This window comes from Oncorhynchus masou, chromosome 24 (genome assembly GCF_036934945.1).
Source record: "Oncorhynchus masou masou isolate Uvic2021 chromosome 24, UVic_Omas_1.1, whole genome shotgun sequence".
Classification (NCBI taxonomy): Eukaryota; Metazoa; Chordata; class Actinopteri; order Salmoniformes; family Salmonidae; genus Oncorhynchus; species Oncorhynchus masou.
Window position 1 is genome coordinate 53,783,847 of NC_088235.1, and position 20,042 is coordinate 53,803,888.

The 20,042-nt window shown below is 41.1% G+C and overlaps 1 protein-coding gene across 1 annotated transcript in view; it reads right to left on the minus strand.

The window, feature by feature from the left end:
• Nucleotides 1–1,398, minus strand: part of LOC135512328 (neuroendocrine convertase 2-like) — a 78,047-nt gene extending 76,649 nt beyond the window's left edge. Inside the window, exon 1 of the mRNA XM_064934249.1 lies at nucleotides 931–1,398. Coding sequence (XP_064790321.1) covers nucleotides 931–1,116 — 186 coding nt within the window. The 5' untranslated portion in view covers nucleotides 1,117–1,398. The remainder of the gene's footprint in view (nucleotides 1–930) is intronic.
• Nucleotides 1,399–20,042: the final 18,644 nt, after the last annotated feature.

Sequence of the window (20,042 nt, forward strand, 5' to 3'; positions counted from 1 at the left end):
AATGGCAAATGATCAAATACATAAAACAATGTTAAACATAAAGACATTTCAGAAAAAGGGGATCTAATTCTGCACTGGACATGATTCAAAATGTCATAATGGTGTTTAGAAGCTTTAGAGAGAGGAAAGAGAAACACCAAAAGAGAAAGTATCTAATTATGCACGGAACAGGACTAGAAACTCAAACATATTGTTATCAATCTTTTCTGTTAGTTCTCCCAGTCCCTGGGAAGGTGTTGCACAATACTTTATTTAGTGGTGTTATGTTCCATGTAATGTTTCAAAACATCTCAGGATGTGTTTCAATACTCCAGTCAAGTTCAAGTTTCGTCTCCTTCAAGTTTGTGGCAGCTCAGTTGCCACTAGTTTTGTTGTACAAAGCACTTAATTTTAACACTGTGCTATTAGCTTGCCTTGATTCACGTAGTCTATTCACCCCACATTTCTCATTTCCAAAATTACTGGGGGATAAAAAATAGATGGCAAAATGTTAGAATTTAGCAGAAATTAAGGCTGACTTTATATTTATGTTAATGTAGCCTAAGGCTTAATGAGGCGACATTGGCCTAGATATTATGTAACAAAATAATTTATACAGATAAACTTAATTGAAGGTCATCTGAAAAACAAAACAAATAGGCAAAGGCATACTTCAAATAACAGGCTACATATTTAAATGTTTTAACTGAAGTCATATCAAGTATTTATGTTGCAAAACCATAGCCAAAATAGGATTTTTAAAAATATTCTATGCAGTATAAATAAAATAAAAAAACATGAGCATTTAAAAAAAATTGGAGTTGAGTGACAAAAACACTGGACATGTTCATCAATGCAAATTATTGGCTTGATGGGAATATCGAATCGACAACCCATCATTAGCCTACATTATGCACATTTTCTGCAACATTGTAGCCTAACGTGCCTTACCTTCCGGGCACTATGAAACCCGTGCTCTGTTGCAAGTTGGTGCGCTTCATCATGTGCACCTTCATGCAACTGAACCAAGAGATGATTTGTGAAGATCCCTTCCTCTGTGGCATGTGTCGCAAGAAACAGTGCTTTTAGTAATATCAATACAACTGCTGTCCCATATGTGAGAGATCCAATCATCATTTCTAGCTTGTATCAAGGTGCCTGTCGAAGTGAATTCTGTGTGCGGGATGCTCCTTTGAAGAGATGTATGATTCAGTCCTTTTGGGAATACATCTCCTCCGCAGCGGAGGGCTAGTGGAAGTTGGACCGTCGTTCAGGTTTTAGAGTCTCTTTGACGTGGGCGATGCTACGAGACGATTCGATGGATGATTGTGTACCAAACCTGCATCCTCAGCTCTCTCTCCTCCTTCATCTATCATTTATCAGCCCCTCTGTTCGGGTCCTCTATTCGTGACGTTTCCACCAATCGGCTCCGGCGGGTGTGTCTCCCTCCTCTCTCTCTCCGCTCTGGTGCGTTTTGAAAGAGAGGAATGTTCGCACTTTCGAGCGCACGAGGACTCTTTCAGGACCCTGGAGAATTCCTTCTCTGGTCAGAAAGCACACTAGCGCGGCAGACAAGGAAAGTCCTGAATAGAAACACCTACAGCAACTAGCCCTATATTGTGCTCCTCAAATAACTTTGTGTATAATTTCTTGTGTTATTAGACTGTGTAGTGTGCATAAAAATACACGTGTCCAAGTACAGCACCAGGCATAAACATTGGCTATATATGCTGTAGACTTTGTAGCGTTGGGCATAGAAAAAATGGTGCCTCAATTATTTATTTCATACACAACGATATAGACTGTAGCCTATACTTGAATGGACAACATATTTTACTGCTGTATGGTGGTATTAATGTGCTGTAGTCTCTATGTGGGCAGCTGGTTCACAGACACTATTATACTGTAACAAAGACTGTGTTGAGAAGCAAAATGAAACAAAGAAAACATATAATCAAATTTGGGAGTTTTACATTGAGCCAATCTGATACCCAAGTTGTTTCTAAATATTGTGGTGCAAATGTGAGTGGAGAGAATTTGTGAATGTGTGTCTGGGATTTGGCTCCCAGATTCAGACGTGATATGTTCCTTTTTCTCTGATGGCTGTATGACGTGTCTGAGGCTATCTTCTTCTGTGTGAAATGAACCAGAACATGCCATTCAGGTCTCTAAATGGGGCATTGGTTGGAGGTCTGGACCCAAAGCAAACCAGGGTACAGGTCTGTGAGTCTATAACACAATACCATGTAGCATAAAACCTTGTCTTTTCACACAAGCATTTATGAACATTTGGTTGTTTTCATTACATGTTCTTGCAAGGATCGTGTCTGGCACCATTGTGATCTACCCATCAATAGAGCAGATCTTTGTAGGTCCGTGACTCTTTATAACAGTGGGAGATCAGACATTGGTGCTCCTTTGGCCTTGCACTGTAATCAACAGGATAATGGAGATGATTTGAGGAGCTTCAAAACAACAGTCAACGCAATGTTTTTCACTATATCCGTAATATTATTCCAGAGCTGTGTTGTACACAAAATGCTGTAGATCTATTACATCCTACACTGCTTTATAAAAGGCAACATCTCACATTATGACTGCCCCTGAAAAAGTATATTTTCTCAAAGAGAAAGCATTATCTGCTGAGTATGTTTGGGGATATTTGGAAATGAACCAATACCAAACAGCACATTATCTTATTATTACTTCTCTCATTACAATTCACAGACACAATCTTGAATAAGGGCAAGCCAAAATGTGTGTCATCATTCTCCATTTAAGGATTCCATGATATCTGTACCAGTATTTCTCTCAGGTACAGTGGCCTCATCTCAAAGGTGTATCTGAAACTGGAAACAGCGAAACCAGACATGAGTCATCTTGGACTGCTTTCATTTTCTTATTTCTTTGTTTTTTTACATTACAGCATTACACATGTTTTCTATCACTTAGAGTAAAGCTGTGTCAATTACAGTTACTAACATGCCAGATAAAGGTTTGGCATGCAAGGGAATACCTATACAGTCGTATCCTCCCCAGAGACTGGCCTGGTATCCTCATGGAAAAAGACATAGATCCTACTAATGAGATGTGTTTTTATATAACATTATCTTCTCCAGTAATCAGTGTTTCCATTCTCCCTGCAGACTCCCTCCCACACACCTGCTTTTTTACAGTGGTGAGACAATGATTTATTTAGCCAGGCAAGGTAAGCATCCTTATTTCCTCCTGCGGCAAAGAAAACTGTAAGTCACAAACTAGGCACACCAGGCATCTGCAAACCAATGTTGACAAACGCAGAGGTCAGTACATACTGTTTTGCAGGTCTTAAATAGCAAATATTTGACCATTTTGTAACACAAATTGTCACTTTTTTGTTTCTCCTTAAAAGACTGAATCCATCAATCAAATCCATTACTCCGTTATATGAAATAGCTATTTGATTTTAATAAAAAAAACAATACAAAGCTCAATAAACATTGTGTGGGGGTGGGCATGAGTAAAATTTACTGGGCCAACACTTTCCAGCAAAATATAGCAAAAACACCCAAATATATTTAAAATAAAATTTGTGCAATCACGTTACATCATTTATCACATAACACAGGATAAATGTGACCAAGAAACACCACACATGTTCCTTGGCAAATGAGCCCGTGATTAGGCCTATTGCCAACACCGCTGACAGAACAGGCAGACTGTCCGAGTCCAACTGTAAACAAACAAAATGAAATATACAACATAATAGGCGGTGCGTGAGTTTCATGTTTGTTGAAGCAGCTCAGCCCAGAATGTTGCGTTGACACTGACATCGTGTGACAGGGTGTCATGAAGACTCATGATGGATGTGGCTATAAGAAGTGTTTCAAGGCCAGGTAGAAGAGATTGCACAAAATAAAAGTTGTTCACATGATAAAATATGTTGACAGAGGAGAGGGTAAATTCTCCATGCAATTTGTTTCACTTTGTTCTGCTGATTGATTCAGCACACTGCTCAGCTAGCTAAGTAGCTAGCTAGATAGCTAACATTTGAAATGCACCTCTGTCCTATCTATCTAGCTAGGAAATGTTAGCTACCCAGCTAGCGAGAATGAGGTAAAACCTCAAAAGCTCCCTCTGCAACTGGATCCTGAACTTCCTTACGGGCCAGGGGGTATGGGTAGACAACAACACATCTGTCACGCTGATCCTCAACATGGGGACCCCCGAGGGGTGCGTGATTAGTCCCCTACTGTAGTCCATGTTCACCCACGACTGCCTAGCCAAGCATGACACCAACACCATCATTACGTTTGCTGACGACAAAACAGTGGAAGGCCTGATCACCGAAAACGATGAGACAGCCTATAGGGAGGAGGACAGAGACCTGGCAGTGTGGCACACCGCCTGGACAACAACCTCTCCCACAACGTGAGCAAGACAAAGGAGCTGACCGTGGACTACAGGAGAGGGAGGGCCAAACACGACCCCATTCACATCGACGAAGCTGTAGTGGAGCTGGTTGAGAGATTCAAGTTCCTTGGTGTCCACATTACCAACAAGCTATAATGGTCCAAACACACCAAGACAGTTGTGAAGAGGGCCTTTTCCCCTTCAGGAGACGGAATAGATTTGACATTGGTCCCCAGATCCTCAAAAAGTTCTACAGCTGCACCATCAAGAGCATCCTAACCGGATGCATCACCGCCTGGTATGGCAACTTGGCATCCAACCATAAGGCGCTACAGAGGACGGTGCATACGGCCCAGTACATCACCGGGGCCAAGCTTCTTGCCATCCAGGGCCTACAGTTAAAGTCTGAAGTTTACATATACTTAAGTTGGAGTCATTTAAACTTGTTTTTCAACCACTCCACAAATTTGTTGATAACAAAGTTTTGGCAACTTGATTAGGACGTCTATTTTGTGAATGACACAAGTCATTTTCCAACAATTATTTACAGACATATTATTTCACTTATAATTCACTGTATCACAATTCCAGTGGGTCAGAAGTTTACATACACTAACTTTACTGTGCCTTTAAACAGCTTGGAAAATTACAGAAAATGATGTCATGACTTTAGAAGCTTCTGATAGGCTAGTTGACATCATTTGAGTCAACAGGAGGTGTACCTGTGGATGTATTTCAAGGCCTACCTTCAAACTCAGTGCCTCTTTGCTTGACATCATGAGAAAATCAATAGAAATCAGCAAAGACCTCAGAAATCAAATTGTAGACCTGCACAAGTCTGCTTCATCATTGGGAGCAATTTCCAAATGCCTGAAGGTACCATGTTCACCTGTACAAACAATAGTATGCAAGTATAAACACCATGGGACCACGCAGCCATCATACCGCTCAGGAAGGAGACGCGTTCTGTCGCCTAGAGAAAATGTTTTATTGGTGCAAAAGGTACAAATCAATCCCAGAACAACATCAAAGGACCTTGTGAAGATGCTGGAGGAAACTGGTACAAAAGTATCTATATCCACAGTAAAACAGTCCTATATCGACATAACCTGAAAGGCCGCTCAACAAGGAAGAAGCCACTGCTACAAAACCACCATAAAAAAGCCAGACTACAGTTTGCAACTGCACATGGGAAAAAATATCTAACTTTTTGGAGAAATGTCCTCTGGTCTGATGAAACAAAAATAGAACTGTTTATTAAGTTAGGAGGAAAAGGGGGGAGGGCTTGCAAGCCAAAGAACACCATCCCAACCGTGAAGCACGGGGGTGGCAGCATCATGTTGTGGGGGTGCTTTGCTGCAGGAGAGACTGGTGCACTTCACAAAATAGATGGCTTCTTCAGGATGGAAAATTACGTGGATATATTGAAGCAACATCTCAAGACATCAGTCAGGAAGTTAAAGCTTGGTCGCAAATGGGTCTTCGAAATGAACAATGACCCCAAGCATACTTCCAAAGTTGTGGCAAAATGGCTTAAGGACAACAAAGTCAAGGTATTGGAGTGGCCATCACATGGCCCTGACCTCAATCCTATAGACGATTTGTGGGCAGAACTGAAAAAGCATGTGCGAGCAAGGAGGCCTGCAAACATGACTCAGTTACACCAGCTCTGTCAGGAGGAAATGGCCAAAATTCACCCAACTTATTGTGGGAAGCTTGTGGAAGGCTACCCGAAACATTTGACCCAAGATAAACAATTTATAGGCAATAATACCAAATACTAATTGACTGTATGTAAACTTCTGAACCACTGGGAATGTGATGAATGAAATAAAAGCTGAAATAAATAATTTTCTCTACTATTATTCTGACATTTCACATTCTTAAAATAAAGTGGTGATCCTAACCGACTGTCACGCCCTGGCCTTAGTATTCTGTGTTTTCTTTAATATGTTGGTTAGGCCAGGGTGTGACATGGGTGATTTATGTGTCTTGTTTTGTCTAGGGGTTTTGTAGTCTATGGGGTTGTGTTCAGTTGAGTGTTCTAGGTAAGTCTATGGTTGCCTGGGGTGGTTCTCAATCAGAGGCAGGTGTTTATCATTGTCTCTGATTGGGAACCATATTTAGGCAGCCATATTCTTTAGGTATCTGGTGGGTGATTGTTCCTGTCTCTGTGTTTTGCACAAGCTAGGACTGTTTCGGTTTTTCCACGTTTTCTTATTTTGTATAGTGTTCACTTTTTCATCTTTCATTAAAAATGTTTATAAATAACCACGCTGCATTTTGGTCCTTCTCTCCTTCCCAGGAAGAAAACCGTTACACTGACCTAAAACAGGGAATTCTTACTTGGATTAAATGTCATGAATTGTGAAAAACTGAGTTTAAATGTATTTGGCTGAGGTGTATGTAAACTTCCGAATTCAACTGTATATACTAGACGGTGTCTATGTAATTACCCCAAAATGGCCAAAAGCTTTTTTATGGATTTGATTACAGGCTCAAAATGGCCTGAAACAAAGGACTTTCTTCTGAAACTCGTTAGTCTATTCTTGTTTTGAGAAATGAATTTCTATGCGAGAAATTGCCAAGAAACTGAAGATCTTGTACTACTCCCTTCACAGAACAGCGCAAACTGGCTGTAACCAGAATAGAAAGAGGAGTGGGAGGCCCTGGTGCACAACTGAGCAAGAGGACAAGTACATTTTGTGTCGAGTTTGAGAAACAGAAGCCTCACAAGTCCTCAACTGGCAACTTTATTAAATAGGTCCCGCAAAACACCAGTCTCAACGTGAAGAGACGACTCTGGGATGCTGGACTTCTAGGCAGAGTTGAAAAGAAAAAGCCATCTCAGACTGGCCAATGAAAAGAAAATATTAAAATGGACAAAATAACACAGAGACTGGACAGAGGAACTCTGCATAGAAGGCCAACGTTACGGAGTCGGCTCTTCACTGTCGACGTTGAGACTGGTGTTTTCCTCCTCTTGACAGTTTAATAATTTCTGAGAAGTAGCCATTATCTACTATGTAACACATAGGGTTACTATACATATTATATATAAACCCAGTCGTACTTTAACAAAAAGCCTTTTCAAAGTCAGCAATGAATACCAGGCCTGGTTTACAGAAACGTTTGGTTTCCCAGATGTTTCATAGTGTTCTATTGTTTCCAGTACTTGTATTATATTCTCTCCAATCTACCATCCATGGAAAAAAAACTGTCTCATTAGGATTAATAATATCCGACAATACCTACAAACAAGCAAGATTTCTGGCTCTCACAGACCTGTAACTTCTTCTTTAAGAGGTTCCTCTGTCCTCCACTCGTTACCTGTATTAATGGCACCTGTTTGAGCTTGTTATGAGGGCATAGCGGGATTTCGTACAAGCTTCCGGGTTAGAGTCCCGCTCCTTGAAAGTGGTAGCTCTACCCTTTATCTCAGTGCGGACGTTGCCTGTAATCCATGGGTTATGTACGTACGGTCACTTTGGGAACGACGTCATCGATGCACTTATTGATGAAGCCAATGACTGATATGGTGTACTTCTCAATGACATCCGAGGAATCCCGGAACATATTCCAGTCTGTGCTAGCAAAACAGTCCTGTCGCTTAGCATCTGCTTCATCTGACATATTTTTTTATTGATCTAGTCACTGGTGCTTCCTGCTTTAATTTTAGCTTGTAAGCAGGAATCAGGAGAATATAATTATGTTCAGATTTGCCAAATGGAGGGCGAGGGAGAGCTTTGTATGCGTCTCTGTGTGTGGAGTAAAGGTGGTCCAGAGTTTTTTTTCCCTCTGGCTGCACTTTTAACATGCTGATAGAAATTTGGTAAAACGGATTTAAGTTTCCCTGCGCTAAAATCCCCAGCTACGAGGAACGCCGCATCTGGGTGAGCGTTTTCTTGGTTGCTTATGTCGGAATACAGCTCATTCAATGCTGTCTTACTGCCATCCTCTGTCTGTGGTGGTATGTAAACAGCTACGAAAAATACAGATGAAAACTCTCTAGGTAGATGGTGTGGTCTACAACTTATCTGACTTCGTCAGAAGTTAAAGCACAAAAAGGATTCTGCCAGTCCGTGGTGAGTAATCGCAGTCCTGATGTCCAGAAGTTATTTTTGGTCATAAGAGACGGTAAATTACTAACAATGCAAATAAACAAACAAAAAGACACAATCAGTTCGGGATACGTAGAACGTCAGCCTTCTCCTCCCGCGCCATTTTACACCCCTTTCCCCTGAAACACACACATGCTGGTCCCCTGTTGTGACCATTTTCCCAAGCATCTGAGCAGTCAGATCTTTTGATTATTTTGGGCCAACAGGGCCAAGATAATTTGCACCCTCTCTGATTGACCGAGTGTGACCGAGTCTCCCCATGGGTTACTGCAGCTAATGTTGCCAGAACTTCCAGTACCTGGGTGAGGGTCTCCACCAGAATTCCCACTATTTAGGTACAAGGTCATCAAGGTTCTCATTACCAGCTTTGAGAAATTCCTTGTATATTATGCTCACCCACCCGGGGGCTTTGGTTTTGTTGTACCAACCCTGCCAGGCAAGCTCAGACTCTTGAGGGGGCAGTGCTGCTTTAGTGGGTCTCTGACTGCATTTATCTTTCTTTCTTGGCTGCGTATAAGCTACTTGCAGTGGGCCTATAAAACAGATAAGGACTTCTCCTTAGTGAGTGAGTCGCTCAGGTGGGTGTCTACGTTATAGGGATAGGCATCGTTCCATCATGATAGAGCAATAAATAAATATACTATATATGTTATTTATTTTGAAATGTGTATCCCATATCTGCACAAAATTGAAAACTCTCTCTGTCACAACTCCTGCTCGCAGACAACACATGGGCTTTAGCATTTGCAACCATTTTCCTTTTTTCACTCTCTTAATTAACTCAACACACTTTTCCAATCACAAAAACACACACCCCATCTTCCACCACAACCAGACTCTCCCCATATATGCACCCCCACATACTCACATGTGCCTTCTATGCAGTCTGTTTGCTTTGTTTTTAATCTCTACCATGTTGATTCATACCTAATTTCGGGCTTTTGAGTACTTTTGTGTTCCAGTTCCTTACATTTGAAGATGTATCATTTCAATAATTGTCCTTTCTTCTAATGCTGTCTTTAATCTAATTATAAATACTCTAAATAGAAAGTGAATAAAAATTATTTTACAACATTCCCTATCTTGAATGGTATTGTGTATTTGTAGTTAATTACTTTATCACATGTTGTATTTTATTATTTTCCTTTTTTTATTACAATCCCTACGATAGATAGTGTTAGGTGTTCCATTTTTCGACTTCTCTATGTGAACTTTGTGTCATTTAGAATAGCCATGGAGTAGTCTTGGTTTCTCGGAACAGTTGGTTATCAATGTACAGTTTATCGATTATGAGAGCTACACGTTTCACTTTCAATCGATTCACTTTGAGGGGTGGGTACAGAAATTTGCTCTGTTCTGCAATTTCCTTCGAGAACAGATCATTCATGCCTTTTTTTGTGGCTTCAAGTCTTTTGCCCAGGCTTTTAACCATTATTTTATCCTTAAAGAATGCAAATGTGGCAATGATTAGGTGCTCGTATCGCTGTCCTCTCTGTCCGAAATGATGTACACGTTCGAGTTTGATTTTGTCAACAGTATCATCTGTCAACAGTATCATCGCTCTGTAGAGCGTTAACCAGAAAATCTTTCCCCACACTCTGGATCTTCACCTTCATTCTCTTTAAAACTTTTTTGGGATAGGGGCAGTATTTATCACATCCGGATGAAAAGCGTGCCCAGAGTAAACTGCCTGCTACTCAGGCCCAGAAGCTAATATATGCATATTATTAGAAGATTTGGATAGAAAACACAAGTTTCTAAAACAGTTTGAATGATGTTTGTGAGTATAACAGAACTCATATGGCAGGCTCAAACCTGAGAAAAATCCAACCAGGAAGTGGGAAATCTGAGGTTTGTAGTTTTCAAGTGATTGCCTATCCAATATACAGTGTAAATGGGGTCAGATTGCACTTCCTAAGGCTTCCATTAGATGTCAACAGTCCTTAGAACATTGTTGCAGGCTTCTACTGTCAAAGGAGAACGAAGAGCTGTTTCAACCAGTGGTCTGGCTGAAAGCTTGAGTTGTTTAACGCGCACGGCCGTGAGCACGAGCTCCGTTCCCTTTCCTTTCTAAAAACAAGGGAATTGTCGGGTTGAAACATTATTGATGATTTATGATAAAAACATCCTAAAGATTGATTATATACATCGTTTGACATGTTTCTACGAACTGTAATGGAACTTTTTTGACTTTTCTTCTGGACTTAGTGCCCGCACCTTGTGCATTTGGATTGGTGAACTAAACGCACAAACAAAAAGGAGGTATTGGACATGAAGATGAACGTTTTCGAACAAAACAAACATTTATTGTGGAACTGGGATTTCTGGGAGTGAATTCCCATGAAGATCATCAAATGTAAGTGAATATTTATAATGCTATTTCTGACTTTTGTTGACTCCACAACATGGCTGGTATCTGCATGGCTTGTTTCTATGGTATCTGTGGCTGAGCGATGTACTCAGATAATCGCATGGTGTGCTTTTGCCGTAAAGCTTTTTTGAAATCTGACACAGCAGTTGCATTAAGGAGATGTGTGCCATCTGATGAAGATCATCAAAGTTTAGTGATTCATTTTATCTCTATTTCTGCTTTTTGCGACTCCTCTCTTTGGCTGGAAAATGGCTCTATGTTTTTGTGACGAGGCGCTGTCCTCAGATATTCGCAATGTATGCTTTCGCCGTAAAGCCTTTTTGAAATCGGACACTGTGGTTGGATTAACAAGTAGTTTATCTTTAAAATGGTGTATAATACTTGTATGTTTGAGGAATTTTAATTATGAGATTTCTGTTGTTTGAATTTGGTACCCTGCACTTTCACTGGATGTTGGTCAGGTGGGACGGTAGCATCCCATCTAGCCCAGAGAGATTTTAATAGCGGGAAGTACCAGATTTTCTCGCATAGTCTGTATTTCAAGTAAGGCTTCTCTCAGAAACATGTTTTCTTTTTTAAGTTCTTTAACGTCCGTTTCAATGGTTTCAATATTATTGACTACCTTTTCAGCTTGTTTGTTTCTTTCTCCATTGTCATGCCTGGAGCTGTCACTACTTTCTTTTCACACACGCCTTGAAAGCTCTTGCGTTGAAAAAATTGAAAAAATAATGATTTAACCAGGCAAGTCAGTTAAGAACAAATTCTTATTTACAATGACGGCTTACGCCGGCCAAACGCGGACGATGCTGGGCCAATCATGTGTCACCCTATGGGACTCCCAATCACGGCCGGATGTGATGCAGCCTGGATCGAACCAGGGACTGCAGTGACACCTCTTGCAATGAGATGCAGTGCCTTAGACCGCTGCGCCACTCGGGAGCCCAAAAAGGCAGCGAAACCCAAAGCCGCCAAGCCCAAGGCAGCCAAGGCCAATAAGGCAGCCCCCAAGAAGGAGTAAACATATTACAAACAGTGTTCTACTCGACACGTTACTGTAGGTTTGTGTGTGTGTGTGTGTGTGTGTGTGTGTGTGTGTGTGTGTGTGTGTGTGTGTGTGTGTGTGTGTGTGTGTGTGTGTGTGTGTGTGTGTGTGTGTGTGTGTGCACCTGTGTTTTTTTCAATGGCATGATGTCCCCTGGGTTTCTCAGATTCTACATGGCCTCATTGTGGTTTACCTTTCAGACACCACCCTCTGTCCATCTGTCTGTGGGTCTGATGGAAATGAGAGACAGAAGGTGCACTAACAGAAGAGGCTCTTAGCTGGTCAATCTGTCTCTCTGTGACTCAGGGCCTACCTGACCATGTCACGGGCTAGCACTGGATGCTAGCAAACACTATAAGCTCTCCAATGTACACCGAGTGTGAAAAACATTAGGAACTCCATCCTAATATTGAGTTGCACTGCCTTTTGCCCTCAGAACGTATTTCATTCGTTGGGGCATGGACTCTACAAGGTGTTGAAAGCGTTCGACAGGGATGCTGGCCCCTGTTGATTCCAGGTATGTCAAGTTGGCTGGATGTACTTTGGGTAGTGTACCATTCGTGATACACAGTGAAATGTTGAGCATGAAAAAAACAGCAGCGTTGCAATTCTTGACATGCTCAAACCGGTGCGCCTGGCAGTTAAATATTTTTTCTTGCCCATTCACGCTCTGAATGGCACACATGCACAATCCATGTCTCTATTGTCTCAAGACTTAAAAATATTTTTTTAACTTGTCTTCTCCCCTTCATCTGCACTGAATGAATTGGAAGAGATCATAGCTTTCACCTGGATTCACCTAGTCAGTCTGGTCATGTCATAGAAAGAGCATGTTTTGTACACTCAGTGTATATAGTGTCTTTATACAAAACATTAGGACAAAACATTAGGAATATTTGCTCTTTCCATGACGCAGACTGACCAGGTGAATATAGGTGAAAGCTATGATCTCTTATTGATTTCAAGAAATTGTAAAGCATGCCCTGACGAATTGAGGTTGTTCTGAGGGCAAAACAGAGTGCAACTCAATATTACAAAAGTGTTCCTAATGTTTTGTACACCCAGTGTATATTACTTTGCACTTTTTTGTTCTTCTTGCTATTGAACACCGCTGTAAACATTTTACCTATCAAACAAAGGTATTTTGGCCATGGTTTTCAAGTGATTTATAGTGCTACATTTCAGGCTGTGTAGAGGATTCTTACCAACCTCCCAGTCTGCAATTTTTAAGCCTTTCATATTGGCTCCTCAATTTAAATCCTTAAGTGTCTATTGACGCACCCGTGTGTGTCAATCTAAATAACACAACACAAAAATCCCTATCAAAATCCGTAAATTTAAGCTAGCTATATCTGTTTTTTGTTTTGCATGGGCTTCGTCTCGACCCACCACATCCGCCTAAGTCAGACTTCTGCGCTGTTTGTCCGACCAGGAGACGTCCCGAAAAGCCAACGGTTTGGGCTACTAACTAATAAGACCTCACTATGGAAAGATGAGACTGAATGGAAGTATGGAGGAAGCTTTGTGCCAACAAAAAAAGGGTTTAAATATGTGTCCAAAAAACTAAAACATGTTTTTGAGCTTTCTTTTTTCTCTTAAATATAGGACAGACAATTAAAAACCTTATTCCTTATTATTTCTTTTTTTACTCTTAAAAAAAAAATATTAATATGTTATGCAATGCTTTTCTGTGGTCTATAGTAGTAGTAAAGGCCAAATGTAATATTTTATCAAATAATAATAGCTCAATGATCCATGGCATGACCATCTTAAAAAATGCAATATGTTAGGGTAGTAGAACCCCGCCCCCTAAAGGCTTAGACTTTTGGAGTTCATTTAATAGACACTGCATTGTCCAGAAATACAAGCAAAAAGAAAAGAAACTGACAATGAACTGTATTGGCTACATTCAGTCCAATTTCTGTTTGTGCAAACACTGTACAATCTATCCAATATTTCATTTAAAGATGCATCCTCCCCTTGTGGACACAAACACAGAGGGATATAATGTCACTTCAAATACACCATACATTATCCATGAGGAGGCCAATAAAACTAAGGCCTGGGTTGTGTCTGGAGATGTTGAATAAGGATCCCATCGCTCACTCCCTGGCTGAGATGGGGAAGGATACACAAGCCAATCAATACAAGGACCATTAGGCTTAACAAACCCAGTTCCTCCACAAACCGCCATGCAAAAGACTCTGTAAATGAACATCAGATTACCCAGGGACAAAAGGTTTACTCATACAGCTGGAACATGAAGAGCTTGGTGCTGTAACAGTGTAACAAATCAAATCAAATTTTATTTGTCACATACACATGGTTAGCAGATGTTAATGCGAGTGTAGCGAAATGCTTGTGCTTCTAGTTTCGACAATGCAGTAATAACCAACGAGTAATCTAACCTAACAATTCCACAACTACTACCGTATACACACAAGTGTAAAGGGATAAAGACTATGTGCATAAAGATATATGAATGAGTGATGGTACAGAACGGCATAGGCAAGATGCAGTAGATAGAGTACAGTATATACATATGAGATGAGTAATGTAGGGTATATAAACATAAGGTGGCATAGTTAAAGTGGATAGTGATACATGTATTACATAAAGATGGCAAGATGCAGTAGAAGATATAGAGTACAGTATATACATATGAGATTAGTAATGTAGGATATGTAAACATTATATTAAGTGGCATTGTTTAAAGTGGCTAGTGATACATTTTTAAAATCAATTTCCATCAATTTCCATTATTAAAGTGGCTGGAGTTGAGTCAGTATGTTGGCAGCAGCCACTCAATGTTAGTGGTGGCTGTTTAACAGTCTGATGGCCTTGAGATAGAAGCTGTTTTTCAGTCTCTCGGTCCCTACTTTGATGCTCCTGTACTGACCTCGCCTTCTGGATGATAGCGGGGTGAACAGGCAGTGGCTCGGGTGGTTGTTGTCCTTGATGATCTTCATGGCCTTCCTGTGACATCGGATGGTGTCGGTGTCCTTGGAGGGCAGGTAGTTTGCCCCCGATGATGTGCTGTGCAGACCTCACTACCATCTGGAGAGCCTTACGGTTGTGGGCGGAGTAGTTGCCATACCAGGCGGTGATACAGCCCGACAGGATGTTCTTGATTGTGCATCTGTAGAAGTTTGTGAGTGCTTTTGGTGACACGCCAGGTTGAAGAGGCGCTGCTGTGCCTTCTTCACAACGCTGTCTGTGTGGGTGGACCAATTCAGTTCGTCTGTGATGTGTACGAGGAACTTAAAACTTACTACCCTCTCCACTACTGTCCCGTCGATGTGGATAGGGGGGTGCTCCCTCTGCTGTTTCCTGAAGTCCACAATCATCTCCTTTGCTTTGTTGATGTTGAGTGTGATGTTATTTTCCTGACACCACACTCCGAGGGCCCTCACCTCCTCCCTGTAGGCCGTCTCGTCGTTGTTGATTATCAAGCCTACCACTGTAGTGTCGTCCGCGAACTTGTTGATTGAGTTGGAGGCGTGCATGGCCACGCAGTTATGGGTGAAAAGGGAGTACAGGAGAGGGCTAAGAACACACCGTTTGGGGCGCCAGTGTTGAGGATCAGCGGGGTGGAGATGTTGTTACCTACCCTCACCACCTGGGGGCGGCCCGCCAGGAAGTCCAGTACCAAGATGCACAGGATTCTATAGGATTCTATAGGGCACTTTAACACCTAGATTGTTGGAGGTGTTTTAGCGTAGTTTGCAGGTATTATTTAGTTCATTTGGAAGCCTATGTGAATTATGTAGTGATTACGTAAAATGCATTATGGGGCAGATCAAAAAACACTAATCATTGTCTAGATGTTCTGTGTGTGTGTGTGTGTGTGTGTGTGTGTGTGTGTGTGTGTGTGTGTGTGTGTGTGTGTGTGTGTGTGTGTGTGTGTGTGTGTGTGTGTATGTGTGCGCTGTATTGTATTGTAGTTGTTGTGCCTGTTTGTCAGTGCATGCCTAGCTGTCACCCAGGATGTGACATTAGATGAGGGCATGTTTCTCCTAATGAGTAGCTGTACTGGACCTCAGTATTATCAGCAGCAGCCTGGCAACAAGCTCTCTGTACGACAGAGATATGAGGCTAATGCAACATATTAATTGATTTAGAAGAAAAATGCACTTAAATCAAACCACCCTGGCTTCTGTTTAGGACTCTTACACTGTACATCACGTTCCACGGTTCAGAGGAGTAGTAATTGTGTACCAGCTAATCTAATTATGGTTTCTATAGAAAGAACACATGCAGGGTGCAACCATGTTTAAATAAGAATGTAGTCAGTTCAGAGTTTTTACAATTAAAATATCCATTTCAACAAATACAGCCTTGAATTTGATTGTTCATTTTATTTTGTATTTATTTAGCCCTTATTTTACCAGGTAAGTTGACTGAGAACACATTTTAATTTACAGCCACGCCATGGTGGGTAGTTACAGGAGAGAGGAGGGGGATGAATGAGCCAATTGGAAGCTGGGGATGATTAGGTGCCATGTTGGTATGCCAGATTGGGAATTTAGCCAGAGCGTTGGGCTTAGGCTCATTATATAATATGTAGTTACGTTATGGTGCACTATACTGACCATACAGGCTACACTACCTCTACAAGTAGGCAGGGAAATGAAATATAAGTCACAGCTACATAAGCACACACATTGGCACACACACGAGCACCTACACACACCACACTCAATCTTTCTTTCTCTCACAGACAGAGGCATAGTCACATGCACAATTTTGTTTCACCCCGTAATTGCTTTAATTAGCATCACTGCTTTTGCAATGGATAAATGGTTGTCATGACAAATACTAGGCCGACACTGAGCCGAGACACAGAGCGCTGCAAAACCACAGTGGCCACAAAGGAACTAAAATACCATTGGAGTGACAGGACCAATTTCTGATGGAAACATGCCACGTCCCCAAAGCTAAGTGGATGGAAATAATGAACTATTTCTTTCTGCTCTCCCATCTCCCCGGTAATCTGTAAATCCATTTAAGGGGAGGCATGGCGAAAATGAAGGGTAAAACAAAAGCACTTACATGGCCTTTCCGCTCTGCACACAATGAAACAGTCCTTGACTAACAGCCATATCTCTTGACATTAAGACTCAATTAAGACTAGATTCAGCGGGAGAGGAGAGTCCTCACACTAGAGAAACTTCCACCTGATGCTTAGGGAAGTGCCAATGCTATCATGCATATTCATGGGAAATTACCCCACTTGAAAATAACTCCTAAATTGAACTCCATTTTGGGTTCAGTGAGATGTCAGGGTTTTGGTGTGAAAAGAAATGCCTGGTGGATCATTAAACTTCTCAGTGCATTGTATCTTGAATTGAACAGTATATCTAAAACATAAAGAAAAACCTGCTGATGAAAATGGCATGTTTTGACACATCAATTTGCTTAGATACTGTCCATCAACTCTTTATCTCAGGGCTCCCGAGTGGCGCAGCTGTCTAAGGAACTGCATTTCAGTGCTGGAGGCGGGTTAGGGTTTGGCCGTGGTAGGTCGTCATTGTAAATAAGAATTTGTTCTTAACTAACTTGACTTGTTAAATAAATGTTAAATAAATTAATTAAATTAAACTTTCTCTCTCTTACACACTCCCATCAAGGATCTGGAAGGATTCTTTATGGAGGAATGGTTTAAGATCCCCCCCCCCCAACATGTTTTCCAACTCATTAAAAAAAATGTAAAGGCTCAGTGCTGTTTTCCTCACAAGGTGAGGTATTAAAAGGTATTGAAAACAGGGGTGTCAATAATTTTGACCTCTACCTTTTTGGGAAACAAAATATTACTTGTATTAGTATAAAATGATACAATTTCCCACTTTTTATGAGCATACAATATAGCTCAGTATTTGAATTATTGAGGTTATACAGTCACTTCAAATCAAATCAAAGTTTGTCACGTGCTTTGAATATAACAGTGAAATGCTTACTTACAGACTCTAACCAATAGTGCAAAAAAAGGTATTAGGTGAACAATAGATAGGTAAAGAAATAAAACAACAGTAAAAAGACAGGCTATATACAGTAGTGAGACTATAAAAGTAGCTTGGCTACATACAGACACCGGTTAGTCAGGCTGATTGAGGTAGTATGTAAATGTAGATATGCTTAAAGTGACTCTGGGTAGCCATTTGATTACCTGTTCAGGAGTCTTATGGCTTGGGGGTAAAAACTGTTGAGAAGCCTTTTTGTCCTAGACTTGGCACTCCGGTACCGCTTGCCATGCGGTAGTAGAGAGAACAGTCTATGAATTGGGGTGGCTGGGGTCTTTGACAATTTTTAGGGCCTTCCTCTGACACCATCTGGTGTGGAGGTCCTGGATAGCAGGCAGCTTAGCCCCAGTGATGTACTGGGCGGTACGCACTACCCTCTGTAGTGCCTTGCAGTCAGAGGCAGAGCAATTGACATACAAGCCAATGAAGGGTACTTTTGCTCATCTTTATCAACCAAGTGATCAATATTCTGAGCGGGCTGTCCCACTGGGCACAATCTGGTTGAATCAACTTTGAATTGACATCTGTGCCCAGTGGGGTGTGTCACATGCTGACCAAACCGCTTGTGTGCGTGCGACTGTGCGCGCCATCACATACATGTTGATTTTGTAACCCCATACCAGACACAATCAGGACACGCAGGTTGAAATATCAAAACAAACTCTGAACCAATTATATTAATTTGGGGAAAGGTCTAAAAACATTAAATATTTATGGCAATTTAGCTAGCTAACTTGCTGTTGCTAGCTAATTTGTCCTGGGATATAAAAATTGGGTTGTTATTTTACCTGAAATGCACAAGGTCCTCTGACAATTAATCCACAGATAATACATTAAACCAAATTAGTTTCTTGTCATCCTCTTTTTCTTCTTTGGACTTAATATGGTGGTTGTTAACCAACTTTACAGTGCATTACTGCAAAAGACTGGAGTGTGGATGTCAGTTCATCTTCAATCAACCACGGGTATATGCTCCTATGCTCCTAAAAACCAATGAGGAGATTTGAGAGGCAGGACATACAGCGCGTTAAGCATAACAAATAGAATCAAGTTCTATTTTAGCACCTGGCCACGCAGACGCTCACTGTCGATCGCAAGTAGAGTGGGTGCAATGATTGAATAACATGTATGTGTACATTTATTTTGCAACACTTGCGTACACGACGTGTCCAGTCTGGTTAGTGTGTCAAGGTTGTGAGATGGTACCTGTTGTGCAGTTGGCTTCGGTGTGTGATGTGTGTGCTACCTTGGGTGGACAGAGCCTCGCTCCTTCGCTCCTGGAACACACTCCTTATTGACCGACAGGTGCAGTAATTTCTCCTCACCTGTCACACACACACTGTCCTTCAGGAGAGAGAAGACCGATTACAACAGATCATGATTACCTCAAACAGCCAAAGCACTGAGACTGAGGCCAGTTCTATTTACCTCTTTATACAGTGCCTTGCAGTATTCATCCCTGTCACGCCCCGACCATAGTGAGCCTTGTTATTCTCTCTTTTGGTTAGGTCGGGGTGTGACTAAGGGGGGTGTTCCTATCTAGGTTGTTTGTATTTCTATGTTGGCCTGGTATGGTTCCCAATCAGAGACAGCTGATTATTGTTGTCTCTGATTGGGGATCATATTTAGGCAGCAATTTCCCCATTGTGCTTTGTGGGATCTTGTTTTTGTGTAGTGCCTGTGAGCAGTCCATTACTTCACGTTTCATTTGTTTCTGTATTGTTTTGGTGAGTTTCAATAATTAAACATGTGGAACTCTATGCACGCTGTGCCTTGGTCCATTTATTCATTAAACGATCATGACAAATCCCCATTGACGTTTTTCCTATTTTGTTGCATTACAACTTGTAATTTAAATTCATTTTTATTTGGATTTAATGTAATCGATATACACAAAATAGTTTAAATTGGTGAAGTGAAATGGAAAAAATAACTTGCTTCAAAAATATAAATACTTTTTTAAAATGAAAAGTGATGTGTGCATATGCATATTCACCCCCTTTGCTATGAAGCCCCTAAATAAGATATGGTGGAACTAATTACCTTCAGAAGTCACAAAATTGATTAAATAAAGTCCACCTGTGTGCAATCTAAGTGTCACATGATCTGCCACATGA